Source organism: Delphinus delphis, chromosome 4 (genome assembly GCF_949987515.2).
Source record: "Delphinus delphis chromosome 4, mDelDel1.2, whole genome shotgun sequence".
In the NCBI taxonomy this organism is placed as follows: Eukaryota; Metazoa; Chordata; class Mammalia; order Artiodactyla; family Delphinidae; genus Delphinus; species Delphinus delphis.
The window spans coordinates 68,078,452-68,094,414 of NC_082686.1; the positions used below are offsets into that span (position 1 = coordinate 68,078,452).

Here is a 15,963-nt window from a genome sequence, read left to right on the forward strand (position 1 = left end):
TTTCCCCCTATTTTCCCCAGGAGAAAGCCACAGCTCAAAAGGTTAAGTAAGTAACTTGCTCAATATCATATAGCTGGCAGATGACGAAGCTGAGATGGGGTCCCAGGTACATCCAATTCCACCACGCAAGTCCCTCCCATTATACCCCATTCTCTCCCCACATGTCAGATTCAGGCCAAGGTCTCTCTCCCCAGCCAGACATCTAGAGCCCTGAGGGAAGTGAGAGTGTTCCAGACCTATTTCATCTTGCCTCCCTCTTCTCACACCGACAGCCCCGTGAAGTGCTCTGAGCGTGGGAGGGCTTCGCAAACATTCGGTGCTTTGCTGATGGAGCCCTGTGCTGGGGCTGAGGGAAGCTTGGGTATCTGCCCACTGCGCTCGCCTCCCCCCCACTCCCCGCTGTCACACCATGACCTTCTAGCCTCCTCCCTGGCCCTCCAGGCCTCTGATCAGATTCCAGCACACTCCGCCGGGGCTGGAAAACAACCCTTGGCAGCCTGGACGCCATTTGTCTCCCAAATCTTGAGGACAGATGGGCACAGCCAGGAGGTCCCTGTGTTGCAAAGGCCACAGAAGCCCACATGGCTGTGGCTATGACAGCTAAAGGCCGTTTTTGAATTATCTCCAAAGTGAACGGGTGCAGCTCAGGGTAGCCTCACATGCTTAGGAGTCTGAGATCCATGTGCATTTGGCTTTGGAATAGGCTTTTGTTTCCCCCTTAAACGTCAATGTCATTATTGCCAAATTTGTGAACCCACCTGAAGCTAAGGTATGGAGAACTGATTGCAGAAGCTGTTGGGAAGACAACGTCCCATCTCCACGTGTTTCCTCACCTCCAACCCACCCATGCCAGGCCTTTCTGCCTCTTCTAAGTGGGGAAGTTACAGAAGCAAACTTGGGGCTGACTCAAAGTATCATCTCCTATCTGCCCTCACATCTGCATAGCAAGTGCTGTGATTTCAAAGATAAAGACCACTCTCTGAACTGAAGGGACTGAGAGTAAATCACGCGGTCTAGAGATGGCCACCAGGCCCTAACTGTGGGCTTGACAACAGGGATAACGACAGCCACCACCGTTTGCTCAACACATATATTCCCCAGGTGAGTGATAAGTGGTTTCGGCAGATTATCCCACTTATCCTTCACAAAAACCCTGCAGAGATTTTATGAGGAGGAAACCAAGGTTCAGAGAGGTTAAATGACTTGTCCAAAGGCACACAACTGGAGATTGCGCCAGGAACGCCATCCCAGGACGACCTGACTCCAAAGCTCCATCTCTTAAGCGCCAGCTCCCAGTGCGATCGGCAGGCATCTGCGTCTGGAGGCGCACCCGCCCGGCCGCCTTCCCGGCGGCGCCTTCCCGCGGCGCCCGCTCGCCTTCCCGCGGCGCCCGCTTACCCCTGGCTGCGGTAGGCGGCACACCTCTCCAGCGGCACCCGCAGCACGCCGTCACTCAAGCCCACGAAGAGTGCGCGGGCGCTGTGCAGGATGCGCAGGCTGCGCAGCGGCTCCCGGCGCCCGGGGGGCAGCACGTGCAGCTCCTCCAGGTAGCAGCCGCGGAGGCTGCGGCTCGTCGTGGACAGCGCCTTCAGGATGGTGCCGGACTCTGGAGGGGCCAGATCAGGGTGGCCTTAAAGGCCCCGGAACCTCGCGGCCCAGACCCTGCCGCTCAACCCCCTCCCACCCCGAGCGCCGGCGGGGCGGGGCGGGGCGGCCTCACCCGTGCCGATGTAGAGCACGTGGTAGAGCGTATCCTTGGCCTGCACAAGGTCCACCACGAGGTGTGAGAAGCGCACGCTGTCCTGGGTGACACAGGGCTCGGGTGTCACCGGCTGCACGGCCTCGCTCATCAGGAACAGGCGCTGTGCGTCCTGCAGGCTTCGCTCTGTCAGGTTCTCGTTGGGGCCCACCTCGGGCAGGGTGCCGCACTGCGGCAGGGAACCGGGTCACACGTGACCAGCCGCCGGGCTGCCGCGGTCCCGTATCCCTCCTTCCTCGCAACCCAGACTCGGATTCTCCAATCCCTTCTCCCTGCCCCACAAAATCCCCCGCTAAGTGCCCTGCACCCTCTTCCAGGAAGATGTCTCATCTTTGGGAACTAAGGGAAAATGAGGCTGGGAAGACAGGATGAGGGACCTACCAGGGATGGAGAAGAGGACAAGGAAGATGAAAGGGGGGCTGGATTATCTAGAAACGGATCATATGAGTGTGGATAACAAGTGTCCTGTTATTTCATGCTGTCGCTGTAGGTGCCCCTCCCCCATGTTGGGCCAAGCCCTGCCTTCCTTCTCCCATGTCCCTATCAGCTCAAGGTTCTTATGCCTTCTAAACCAAAGCTGGAAGGCAACTACCATTTATTGAGCACCTACTACATTCTACAGACCACCTCAGGTGCATATCAACCCTCCAACGTATCTATGAGGTCGATGGTATTATCCCCATGTGCCAGATAAGGGTAAAGAGGCTCAAGGAGGTTGAGTGACTTGCCCAAGGTGACACAGAGAGGGCTAGATCTGGGTCAGGATTGTACTACTGAAAAGCCTGAGGTCTTACCCTGCTCCATTCTGCCTCCTGGTCAGGAAGTTGGATGGATATGCAAATCAACCATCTGCAGTTTTCTCTGTCCCATGGCTACTTCCCCTTCTCCACACTGGGGATGCTCACACCACCCATGGCTGGGCTCTGACCACTCCTGGCACTCAGAGATCCTCCAGGCATTAGTACCCATACTGGGTAGACTGCAAGCAAACTCCAGCTAAAAATCCCTGAATTCTGGCCAGATAGCTTGTGATTGCTCTCCTGATTCCCTACACTGAGTAGAGCTGAGGTCCACCCTCCCTGCCTCTCTGGAGGCGAGGGGTCATATTTAGAGATGGCTCAGAGCAGGCTCCCTTGTTCTGCATCCCACCCACTCTCCCTTCCTTGCTCCACAGTCTTGAGGTTACCACCCTCTTAGGGAACCATCGCAGACCCCACAGATGGGCATAGATCAGCAGGGACACATTTGGTGGTTGCACTAAGTAGTTGGGAATCAGCTTGCGGTTGGTAGTCTGGGGGAGGGTGGTATGTGAGGAGAGGGAAAGGGGAGGAGAAGCTGTACCTGGAAATTGGGGATGGGGTTGGTGATGGGGAGCCAGGCAGCCCTGGGGTTCTCCTGGTAGCGAAACGGGCCATTGAAAGCCTGAGAGATGGCACTGAGGTTGAAGGCGCAGACAGCAGATGCGGCAATGCTGTTTCTGAAAGGCAAGAGATGGAGGCATGCTGCCTTCCCTGGAGGCCTCGGCACCTTCCCCTTAAATCCCATGGCCAGCTGTCAAATCACAGCATGGCACAGCTCCAAGGCTTACTAGGCACCTATGATGACTCTGGTTCCTTCCGCACCACAGGGGTATCACAGAAGGAGGAACATGGTTTTCACACCGTGGAAAGCCTCCGGTAAAGAAAGACCCACTGATGAGAAGCACTGGTAGATCCTTCTGTGCTACCTCCTCATCCCCTTCGTTTATTCAGTGGGAGGGTCAAATAAAGTCAATGGTTTTCAAACATTTTAGTCCCTGGCCCACTGTAAGAAATATATTTTATATTACAGCTCAGTAGGACACATACATACATATTTGCAATGAATTTTCATGAAGCAATATGTACCCTTACTAAATACATTATACTCTGATATTTTTATTCCGATCGATTCTGCTTTATTTATTTTATTTAAAAAAAAGAGGGCTTCCCTGGTGGCGCAGTGGTTGAGAGTCCGCCTGCCGATGCAGGGGACACGGGCTTGTGCCCTGGTCCGGGAGGATCCCACATGCCACGGAGTGGCTGGGCCCGTGAGCCATGGCCGCTGAGGCTGCGCATCCGGAGCCTGTGCTCCGCAACGGGAGGGGCCACAAGAGTGAGAGGCCCGCGTACCGCAAAAAAAAAAAAAAAAAAAAAGAAAACCCAACAACAACTTCGTTGCCAAACCAGTAATCTATGCTGCAGCCCACCACCTGCAGCCAGATGACCTCTCAGATCCCTTTCAGTCATGGATTCAGACGTTTCTATGAGTCTGATGTGGGCAGTTCGGAGAGAGGATACCACTACACCAAGTGTTTCCAGGGCTGTTCTCTGCACTCAGTCCCTCTCCCAAATGTGTGCATTTCGCTCCCCTCTGCCTGGTCGCAGTCCCCACTGTCTCCTCCAGGATGCTGCACTGTCCCTGCAGCCCGTCCAGTCTCCTCCGATCCATTATCCACACAGCAGCTGGAGTGAGTGTTACAAAATGCACATCTGAGCTAGTCCCTGTCCTCCTTCAAACCCTCCAATAACATCTCCTTACTCTTAGGATAAAGATCAAAACCCTTAAAGCAGTCTACAAGGCCCTTCCAGGCATAATCCTCCCATGCCCACCCCTCGGCTGACTCTCCCGTCTTCACCTGCCAGGTTCCTGCCACACGGGTCTCCTCTCAGTTCCTCAAACATTTTTTTCCCACCCCAAGCTTTGCACATGTTGTTCCCTCGGGCTGCAACGCTCCTCTCCCCTAGCTACAGGATGATTCCCAGTCATCCTGTAGATGTCACTTTCTACAGGAAGCCTTCCCTGATCATCGACCCTCCACACTGATCACAGCTTCCCTGCACACTGCCCTTTCCCTCTGTAGGATTTATTACAGTTAAAACTGGCCCTTCTCGAGAATGTAAGGTCCTTATGGGCAGAGTCAGGGCTGCTCTTGCCCACTGGTGTGTCCCCCATCCCCCTGACCTCCACCATGACAAGAACCTGGGGCATGGTGAAGGTGCACAATATATAAACAATTTGCAGTCTACACTAATGCTATTTTCCCTTGATGCGTCTGCAGTGACTCCTGCCCTGTGCTCACGGCTGCCCACCTTCTGCTGCTGACAGCGGGCTGGTCACTAAGTCCCCGCTGTCAGCTCATGGCCTGTGTGGGCTGTGCTGCATGTCTGTCCCCTGGCTTGGATGGCTTCTCTGCTCCAGCTTCCCCGCTTTACTGTCCTCCCTGTCCACCCCCTTAGACTATCCTTCCTGTAGCTAACCTGGCCCTCATCCAGTGCCTGCTATCTGGGGCCCTAGGTAAGCAAACTCCACTCTATGCTTCATATGTTTCTGTCCTTACAAAGAACCCAGCACAGCGTCCTGTACAACAAATGTGCTTCTTGGTCTCTGCCGCCCATTCAGCATTCTCTATAAAAAAATCACCTGAATGCCCAGCCTTTACACAGAAGAGGCTGTGGAAGGAGGGTCTCATGATCTCCATGAGGGTTACCCTTCCTCACACTTAGGAAACAAAAGGGGTTCTAATTCCCAGCCTGGGTTTTCCAGGGCAGTCGGGATTGCCAGAAGACTCTGATCGATTTAGCAGGATCATGGAGTCCTGAGGTTGGAAGGGTGAAGAGTCCTCTCTGAGCCTCCCCGACGGGAAGCTGCTGGACCCTCCTGAGGCTGCCATCCCCTCACTGAAGGCAGCCTATTTCCCTTTCATCACCAGCAAGTTCTTCCTTCCCGGAGCCACAATCCAGCCCCTTTTACTGTCTTCATATCTGGCCTAGGCCTGCCCGTCACAGCAACCCAGAACAAGGGCTCACCTCTCAGGAGGCAGCGAGTCACAAAATCCTCAGAGGACCCCGTGCAGAAAGCACAGCAATCCCCATTTTACAGAAAGAGAAACAAGGGCTCAGAGAGGGACCTGCCCAAAGCCATCAGGCTTCGAAGCAGTTCAGAGCGCATTCCTGACATCTGGGGTGGGGGGAGGGCAGGGACTCACACATTAGTGGTGAAGACCCCGTAGATGAGGTCCTGCTCCGGCAGGTGGAAGGCACTCTGCAGCTCGTTGTAGTAGAAGGGGACCTCACCCGGGCGGGAGCAGTTGAGCCGGGCCTTCATGAACGTGGTCCAAGTGTCCTCCAGCAGGAACCGGCCCCCCATGTCATTCTTGCACACGCGGGCCACCCGAGAGTACACGGTGCGTCCACAGTCATGCTCCACCGCGTTCTCCCGCAGCAAGAAGTACGCGAACAGCCCGATATCATAGGCTGCTACAAAGTTTGGCTCTGGGGGCAGAAGAGGAACAAGGGGTGGGTCAGGCCAGGAGGGAGGAAGGGGCAGAGTTGGGAGTACTCGACTACTTCCATTTCCTCAGATGGGCATCCTGACAACCCCCCACCAGCTTGGTGACCTGGGGGCTCTAACCCTGTTCCCACCTCCAACGCAAAGTGCAGTTATAATAATAGTTAACTTGGATGACTGAGCACTCACTGTGTACCAGACACTGTTATAAGTACTTTATATGCATTAACCCGTTTGGTCCTCTTAACAAGCTATGAGGTATATACTATGATCGTCCCCATATTACAGATGAGACCATTGTGGCACAGAGAGGTCAAGTACTTGCTCAAGGCCACACAGCTCGTTAGTGGAGAAGCAGGGATTCAACTCCAAGGGGCAAGAAACTCAAATCACCCTCCTCCGATCTCTTCTTTCCCATAACCTTTCCTCCTCATCAATTCCTAACTCTTTCTCTCCCTTCGTAGCCTGCCCTCTGTCTGCTCTGGGTCCTCAGGACATCTGTGATTTCATCCACAGTCCCTCTCCAACATGCTGTGGTCCTTGGGCGACCATCTGCCCCGCTCTGGTTGGGCAGGAAGGAAACTGATGGGGGTCAGGGTGGGCTGGCTGGCTTAGGACCAGGGGAGCCCCCCGGGGCTGGATCTCCTTACCATTGAGCCACTTGGAGTTATACTGGGCGGTACGAAGCGGTGGTCTGCTGCCCAGGCTGCGGTAGATGGCGGGGTCCCGACCTGAGAAGTCGATGACCGTGGCTGCGTAGAGCTCCCCCTGGGAGGAGATGACGGCTGTGGAGTTGTGGCGCGGGTCGTAGGGGCAGCGGGCCACACCATTGATCTTCTCCACTGTCCGGCTGAGGTTCCCCACCTGGGGATAATGGGGAGATGGGGCACTTTTCCCCGAGATCCTGGGGCTGCCTGTTCTTTCCCCCCCAGAGTTTTGTTTCCTCCTGGGTCCCTGGTCTCTCTAGGCCTCTGCTTCCCTCCCCCTCCTCCTCACTGCCCACCCCACAGTCCCTCTGAGGGAGCAGCCGTCATGGAGGGGAAGGTGTGCCAAGAGTCAGGGCAATTGCCATAACTGCCTCATCTCTAAGGTGAGGTTGAATTGTGATGAACAACGAATAATTTTTTAGTGTAAGGATGCCCCCAATCTTGCCTGGGACATACTGATACTAACATACTGTTTGTTTTTTACCTGAAATTCAAATCTAACTGGGCATCCTTTTCGTTTTGGTTTTTGTGTTGAACTGACAGCCCCATTCCCAGGCTGTGTGCCTGAGTGAGGGAACCTCTTGGTGTCCCCCTCTGTCTGCCGGACGCCGCACAGCCCTCACCTGTCTGCTGGAGCACACTGGCGAAAAGGCATTTGTCCCACACATGAACACTTTCCGGCCAGTGACAATCAGGACTCGCACGTAATTCTGACACTCCTCCTGAAGCAACAAAGGGGAAGTAATAGAGGGACGAGCTCTCCAGCTGCAGAGCTGGGTGTCTTTCCGGCACGCCACTGCACCGCAAATATTCGAAAGCACTCTGCTCCAGATCCACCGCACTCTGAAGCTGAGGTTGCATCTGTGGATGTCTCCCCTCCCCCCACCTCCCTCCCAGGCCGGCTCCCTGCCTCACCACCCACTCAGATGCTCAGGCTGCATCCTCGCCTGCACCAGGAGCCCCTGGCTCCTCCAGGCTGGGCCTCTCATGCAGGTGGCCTCGTGCCCACACGGTGCCCCTCCACCCCTAGAACCACAAGCCTCCCGCCGGCTCTAAGCCAGGCCCCTGGCTGCCAAGGCCACGTACCTCGGTCTTCCCTTTGCTTTGGCAGGAGCGGCGCGTGTCCTCGTTGGAGGCCCACTCTGTGGCCTGTGGGAGGAGCACACAGACATCACACGGCTGTGCCCCTCACAGCCAGAGCAGGCAGCAGCCGTGGCTAGAGAGGACAGAGAGCTGGGAAAGGGCCAGCCACGGCCTGCAGGGTAAGGTTCCTCTCACAACATCCACGTGGACCCGGCAGGGCTGCCAGACTCCTTACCCCTAGACAACCCCTCAGCCCAAAACCCTCTACACCTGCTCGGGTCGGGGAAGCCTGGAGTAAAAACCGCCTTAGCCCACATCGTCCCCACGCGGCTCTGGCCTGGGACCTCCCCACCCCTTCCTTCCCCAGGTTAGCCAAGGAACTTTGAGTGGCCAAGGACCTTCATTCCCACCCCAGGCCCTGAGTGGGAGATCGGAATTGTGCCTCCAGTATGTGCCAGATGTCCCTCGAATGAATGGGAGGCAGGGAGGGAGGAAAGGCTAGATCGGCCAATCTTAGATACAGGAGATCGATTTCACCTGCCCACTACAACGCTGCAAAGTTCTGCATGACTTGCCGCTGGTATGTGGTAGAGCAGAGATTGGAACCCACATCCCTGGTTCAAAGGCTACGTGTTTTTTTCCTCTTCATCCCACTGTCTCAAGGACCTAGGACTTCCCCTTTCTTACTTGCTACCCTCGCCCCACCTCTGTACAGGCTGCTTCCTTGTTTCCCTGTAGTATCACTCATGCTCTATCGTGGGGTCATGTTTTGGGGACACAGCTTCCACTCAGGGACTCAAAGCACATTGCATGTTCTCCAGTGCCCAGGGCTTTAGGAGAGGGCTGTCCCCACCAGAAAACGCTGTTCCCCTTCATCTGTTCTGCCTGTACTCTCTGAGAGCCCTCCCAGTCACCGAAGAGCAGCTGGAGGGAGAAGTGCTACCCTTCATGTCCAGGCAGTGTCAGCCCTGGAGTGTGGCTCACTATATACTTCTGGGTCACATGTACAAACATGAACTGCCCACCTGTCCTGAGAGAGGGAGCCCTGAGCAAGCAGCTCCTCTATCCAAATGGGCAAACAAAAAAAAAAAAAGAAAAAGAAAAAGAAAAAGAAAGAAAAACAACCCACCTGCTTTTAATTTCTAACAAAGCTCCTTCTAGGCATGCAGTCACTGCCTGCCGAGCTCCAGGACCCAGGATGTGGGAGGGGAAGAGGTGCTGGGAGCCGGAGCGGCTGGGCTGCTCTCTGCAGTCCAGGCTGCAGCTCACCCACAGCCCCAGGGCACCTGCCTGGTGGGGCAGTGGGAGGGCTGACTTCTGCAGACCCTGGATTTGGGAGCTGGGTGGTGAGTTTGGTCATGCCTCCATCAGATCGATGACCAGGCTGGGCTCTTCCTGCCATGCCAGGCCTGGAGCTCAGGTCTCTGCTCCCAGACCTTGGAGAAGGGCAAATGACCCCTGACATCTGGCCACAGAGCCATGGGCTTCTGGCCAGGAACAATGGAGCCATTGTCATACTCAACACCACATCAGCTCCAAGACTGAGCCTGATGTGAGAAGAAAGAGGGATATGAACAAGCAAACTCAGGGCCTCTGGGGGCAGAAAAGGGCAATGACCCACATATACTGCCGATGTCCAGGCCTAAAGCTCTGGACAGTGGGTGGCTGCAGGGGGACTGTGTGGACAAAGGGGCCTTGGGGTCCCTGAGCACTGGGGCACTTTAAAGGGGTCAGCCTTATTTCTAAGGGGGTGGGAAACCCATTGTGAGGGTTGGGGCTCATGGGGGACAGCTGTGTACAATCAAAAGGTGTAGACAAAGGCACATGGAGCTGAGCACCAGGACAGGCACTTGACACACCTCTCTCTTCATTTTACAGGTGAGGAAAATGAAGCTCAGAGAAGTTGAGCAAGTTTCCCAAGGTCACAAAGCGAGTAAGCAACAAACCCAAGATGCAAACGCAGACAGCTGACACTAGAGCTAAGCTCTCTCTGTTACATCCTGCAGCCTCTCACAGTGAGTAGATTTCTCAAACCAAAAGTTAGAACATATGGCCTGAAAAGAATATGTATATTTATAATGACAACAGCACAGAACAGGCTTGAGTCATTTTATTTATTTTTATTTAAAAAAATATTTTTATCAAAATAATGATGCGCAGAGTTGAAAAAGTTAAATAGTATGAAAAAGTAATTTAAGAAGCCCCCAGCAACCGACTCTTCCCACACCCCAGCCCCATTTCCCAAGGAAACTACTTGAGACTCCTTTAGCTATTTTTCTGTATGTGTTTTTTTAAAAATCCAATTTCTCAAAAATATGTGTCATGGGCTTCCCTGGTGGCGCAGTGGTTGAGAGTCCGCCTGCCGATGCAGGGGACATGGGTTTGTGCCCCAGTCTGGGAAGATCCCACATGCCGCGGAGCGGCTAGGCCATGGCCGTTGAGCCTGCACGTCCGGAGCCTGTGCTCTGCAACAGGAGAGGCCACAACAGTAAGAGGCCCGCGTACCGCAAAATAAAAATATATATATGTGTCAATCTAAGACTTCATCTTCTGACTTTCTGTTATGGAGGTGAAGATTTTTTTCCACTTACCCATCCCCATTTCTCCCCACCCCAAAGCACACATACATTTCCCCTCTCCCTGTCCTCCCATTATAATTATGTAATATTAATTATTTAATATTTTAATATAATTATTTAATACTTTAAAATCAACACCGGTATTTACTTTATTGTGAATGTGTGAAAATTGTTCACTGCTACCAACTAGAACCCCAGAGTTCACTGAATGTAAGACACCATCTATCGTAATAGGAACCATGAAGAAAGAAAACATACTGCCGAACTCCTTTATTACTTATATTTTTAAAGTAAGTTTATTGGAAGTGCTCTTATTTAGATATATATTTAATCAGATATTAATCTTGTGCACACAAGAAAGAAAAATGTAAGCAAAATTAATTAAATATTCTTAAACCTTCTCTGAATTCAGAGTTCATCTCTTCTGAATCACTTTTCTATTGTCATCAGTGCTCATTTTCTGTTGTTTTGTTTGTTTGCTTGTTTTAGACTATCGTTTTTTGAACCACCCAGGGAGCCAGTGATGCAGCAATTCTTCAAGAGTATTCCTCTCTGGTTTCCAGAATTTTCTTCCAAGTCATGGCCCCCATTCTGCAGGTTGGATGCTGGCACCTTCTTGATCTTACCAGCAGGTGTCCACAGAAGGTTTTCTGACCAACCAGGACTCCTAGTTCCTCCTCATATGATTCTAAAATGGTTTGTGGGCTGAGATATCAATGGGTAGCTGTTGCTGGGTGAGAACACCAGGAATAATGACCAAGTTCACACCTTCATAGGTAGAGACAACTCCATCAGGACTGTGGTCTGGCCAATGGTGACTATAAGATGCCTTTGACAGAAAGACATGGCCTGACTTCAGACTCAGTAAAATGTGAAAACATATGCCTCTGAGAATCAATGAAATATACCTATTCTGATGGGGTATCCTTTCTTGACCAACTTTTTGTTTTTCCTGGACTGAATAATTGTCTTGATTTTCTTCATTGGCTTGTTTTACAACGTACCTATCACTGATTTTTCCCTAATGCCCAACAGTCCCTCTCAATATCATCTGCTAACTGTACACGCAAATGGTTCAGATAACCTATTAATTCCCATTCTCTTCCTCCTGCCAGCCTCCAGCCTCCTGCCCCAGTGTGACCTGGTTGCTCTTGAGGTCTCCTGTTTGGCTGTTAACCTGGGACTTACCTCCACTCCTCTCCTGTTTGCTGAATCCTGTGTTTCCCCTTTCTTGAATTACTTGCTTATTTTGGTAGAACACATCTCCAGTATCTTCCTATGAAAAGGAACATGGTAGATCAATTTTTTAAAATTCTTGCATGTCTGATTCATTCTATCTTCATACTTGATTGATCATTTTGGTATAGAATTCTAAGCTGAAAATAATTTTCACTCAGAATTGTAAAGGCATTTATTCCTCCATTGTCTTCTAGATTCCAGTGTTGCTACTGAGAAGTCTGGTGTAATTCTTATTCCCAATCTTTTGTAGTGATTGTTTTCTTTTCCTTTTTCTCTTTAGAAAAAAAAGCTAAAAGCTTTTAGAATCACCTTTGATAACAGTATCCTGAAATTCACAGTGATGTGCCTTAGTGCAGGGTCTCTTTTGGGAACTCAGTCAGCCCTTTCAATGTGAAGACTCATCCTCTATTTTGGCAAATTTTCTTATGTTATTTCATCCATAATTTCTTCCTCATTTTTTTCTCTGTTCTCTTTTTTGTAACTCTTATTAATCCAATCCACTGTTGGCCCTTGTGCATTGATCCTCTAGTTTTCTGTTATTTCTCATTTTTTCTCTGTTTTTCATTTCTTTTTTTTGTCGTTCTAATTTCTGAGAGATATTTCTTCAACTTTATCTTCTAATCCTTCCATTCAATTTTTATTTCCCCAATCACTTTTTAAATTTTCATTTTTAATTTAATGTTTTATAAACAAAATATATTCTTATATCTCAGAAGATTCTAATTAGTTTTTAAAATTAATTTACAAAGTGTTTTCTTGTATGTCTTGCATTGTCCCTGTTTCTTACAGCTTCCTTCATTCTATTTGCTTGTTTGTTTTGATCTTTCCCTTTCACTGTAGAGGCTTTCCTCAAATGTCTGGTGATTTTTGGCTATTGATATTTTAAAATAAATCGTTAACCATTTCCCACTGAAAGGAGCCAAGGTTTCTTGGAGTAACGACTAATTCTAGGTCTGGGGCAGGAAATGCACAAGGTGAGCCTAGATATCTCCTCACACCAAATAGTAAGGAAGCAAAGACCACTAGGGTTATAGTGTCACAGGGCCAGGAGCCAATTTGAAGAGGCCCCCTACTGGCGAAAGATGGGATAGTCGTGAGATAAATGTAATAGGTTGCAACACCCACAATGTTTAAAGCCATGAGTCTGTAATAATAATAAAATTAAATTAACTGATCATCATTGACAGGTACTTCCAAGCCAGTTCATTATTTGAAAACTGGTGAATAAAGATAGAGTATCAAATATTTATCCTGCCTTTTCTATATGACTGTATCATTGGGTAATCAAATAGGAGATGAGGAGAAGTTTCTCCTTGTAGAAGTAGTCCGGCTAATATACTGTAATACCTAAAGAATTAATGGATCTGGGAAACAATCATCAATGGCTGCTAACATTAAAAAAAAAAACAGGGAAAATCAGATACTATGTACCACCTAAAAAAGTACACAATAACACCTCTGAAGTAATCTTGCCAGAATCTAAACTAAATAAAGTCTTTAAATCTAACAATCAATTCACAGATGATACAGGGAACAGAGGAATACATTAAATTGTACCATTTGGATTACAATCAGCAAAGTCAGGATTGTGGGAAACACTATAGGACAAATGACCAGTTTTCTTCAATAAATAAATTGCACAAAGAGAGAAAAAGAAATATTGTTCTAGCCCCGTACCCCATCAGTGCGATTTCACCTTTCCTGGAATCTCCAAATTTGGAGGCTCACCAGTTGGGTCTTTAAAGAAAGGGTCTTAAAGCAGGAGGCATAACCCTCCCAGACTTCAGACAATACTACAAAGCTACAGTAATCAAAACAACGTGGCATTGGCACAAAAACAGACAGATGGATAAGTGGAACAGAATAGAGAGCCCAGAAAAAACCCCACACCATAGGGTCAATTAATCTTTGACAAAGGAGGCAAGAATATAAAATGGGAAAAAAGTCTCTTCAGCAAGTCGTGCTGGGGAAGTTGGACAGCTGCATGCAAATCAATGAAGTTAGAAGACACCCTTACACCATGCACAAAAATAAACTCAAAACAGCTTAAAGACTTAAACATAAGATATGACACCATAAAACTCCTAGAAGAGAACATAGGCAAAACATTCTCTGACATAAACTGTACCAATGTTTTCTTAGGTCAGTCTCCAAAGTCAATAGAAGTAAAAACAAAAATAAACAAATGGGACCTACTCAAACTTACAAGTTTTTGCACAGCAAAGGAAACCACAAACAAAATGAAGAGACAACCTACGGACTGGGAGAAAATATTTGCAAATGATGCGACCAACGAGGGCTTAATTTCCAAAATATACAAACAGCTCATGCAACTCAACAACAAAAAAACCCAAACAACCCAATCGAAAAATGGGCAGAAGACCTAAATAGACATTTCTCCAAAGAAGACATACAGATGGCCAATAGGCACATCAAAAGATGCTCAGTATTGCTAATTATTAGAGAAATGCAAATCAAAACTACAACAAGGTACCAGCTCACACCTGTCAGAATGCCCATCATTAAAAAGTTTATAAATAACAAATGCTGGAGAGGGTGTGGAGAACAGGGAACACTCTTACACTGTTGGTGGGAATGTAAACTGGTGCAGCAGCTATGGAAAAAGTATGGAGGTTCCTCACAAAAACTAAAACTAGAGTTGCCACATGATCCAGCAATTCCACTCCTGGGTGTATACCCAGACAAAAGTATAATTCAAGAAGATACATGCACCCCTATGTTCACAGCAGCACTATTTACAATAGCCAAGACATGGAAACAACCTAAATGTCCATCAACAGATGAATGAATAAAGAAGATGTGGCATATATAGACAATGGAACGTTACTCAGCCATCAAAAAGAATGAAATAATGCCATTTGCAGCAACATGGATGAACCTAGAGATTAGCATAATGAACAAAGTAAGTCAGAAAGAGAAAGACAAATACCGTATGATATCACTTATATGTGGAATCTAAAATACGGCACAAATGAACATATCTACAATACAGAACGACTCACAGACATAGAGAATAGAGTTGTGGTTCCCAAGGCGGGGGAGGGGAGGGAAGGAATGGGAGTTTGGGATTAGCAGAGGCAAATTATTATATACAGGATGGATAAACAACAAGGTCCTACTGTATAGCACAGGGGACTATATTCAATATCCTGTGACAAAACAAAATGGAAAGGACTATGAAAAAGTATATATATATATGTATAACTGAGTCACTTTGCTGCACAGAAGAAATTAGCACAACTTTGCAAATCAACTACACTTCAATAAAATTTTTTTTTAATGAAAAAAAGGGTCTTAATCTCCCTTTATTGGGGGAGGGGGAAATGGAGGAAGGGATTACTGTGTGGGATGGGACAGGAGATTTGGGTTCTGACCTCTCAATTTAGATAATTTCAACCATTTCCCCCTTTTAGCCTTGTACCTCATCCTCACATTCCACAATATCCAACACCCCAATTTCTGAGGCCTTCTGGGGAGTCATCATGCTTCTCTGGCATATCTCCCTCTGTAAACTGTTCTGCTCTACTACATTGGTTATGATTTGCTCCATCCATTTTCCACCTTCCCAGAATACATTTAATCTCTTCTCTACTGACATCTCTTTTGTTCTCTCTGTCATTGCAGATCTGTACCTTTTAAAATTTCTCACTGTCCTTTTAGTGAATTTTGTGAAGGAGTGGAGATAAGATGTGTATGATCAATCGGCCATGCAAGAACGCCTTAATCTAGGACTGTCCCAGAAATTCCAGGACGGCAAAATCTCTAGCAAAGAGAAACTGCATGGTTTTCTGGTATGGGGAGAGCAGTTGAGACAGCCAGGAATTGGATAATCTCCTTACAGACTCAGCAGCACCCCTGGACACCAGAGACGATGGCTGAACATTAAAACAGCTGAGCATTAAGTCCACCACTCATCAGAGTTTAGATTTCAAAAAACTATGGAGCTGCCAGCTTAGTTTGGACAATGTGGAGACAACTAGAAAAGAGCTCAGGATCAGCCTGACCATCTGCCCAGGCGCAAACAAAGCCCCATGTGCATCCTGATGCGTATGTGCAGAACAGTCCCCATGTCTGCACATGCAGGACATGTGGCAGCCCAAGATCATACATCCATTGCAATTAGGCCTCCAGCCATGTCATCCTCTGGAACTGCTGTGGCACAGGTGGCTCATGAGCTCCTGATTGACCAATCCAGGTAAGCTTATCATTCAGCATCCCCCTGACACTGTCGACCACTCGCCACCTTTTCTTTCCCACACCAGTTTAG

General features: G+C 48.9%; 1 protein-coding gene across 1 annotated transcript in view; it reads right to left on the minus strand.

Annotated features, from left to right (window-relative positions):
• Nucleotides 1–15,963, minus strand: part of SEMA5B (semaphorin 5B) — a 118,354-nt gene that overhangs the window by 11,553 nt on the left and 90,838 nt on the right. The window contains exons 5-11 of the mRNA XM_060009915.1: nucleotides 7,861–7,923; nucleotides 7,398–7,496; nucleotides 6,718–6,931; nucleotides 5,766–6,051; nucleotides 3,101–3,236; nucleotides 1,721–1,928; nucleotides 1,399–1,606 (exon numbers count right to left, since the gene is read on the minus strand). Of these exons, the coding sequence (XP_059865898.1) occupies nucleotides 1,399–1,606; nucleotides 1,721–1,928; nucleotides 3,101–3,236; nucleotides 5,766–6,051; nucleotides 6,718–6,931; nucleotides 7,398–7,496; nucleotides 7,861–7,923 (1,214 nt within the window). The remainder of the gene's footprint in view (nucleotides 1–1,398; nucleotides 1,607–1,720; nucleotides 1,929–3,100; nucleotides 3,237–5,765; nucleotides 6,052–6,717; nucleotides 6,932–7,397; nucleotides 7,497–7,860; nucleotides 7,924–15,963) is intronic.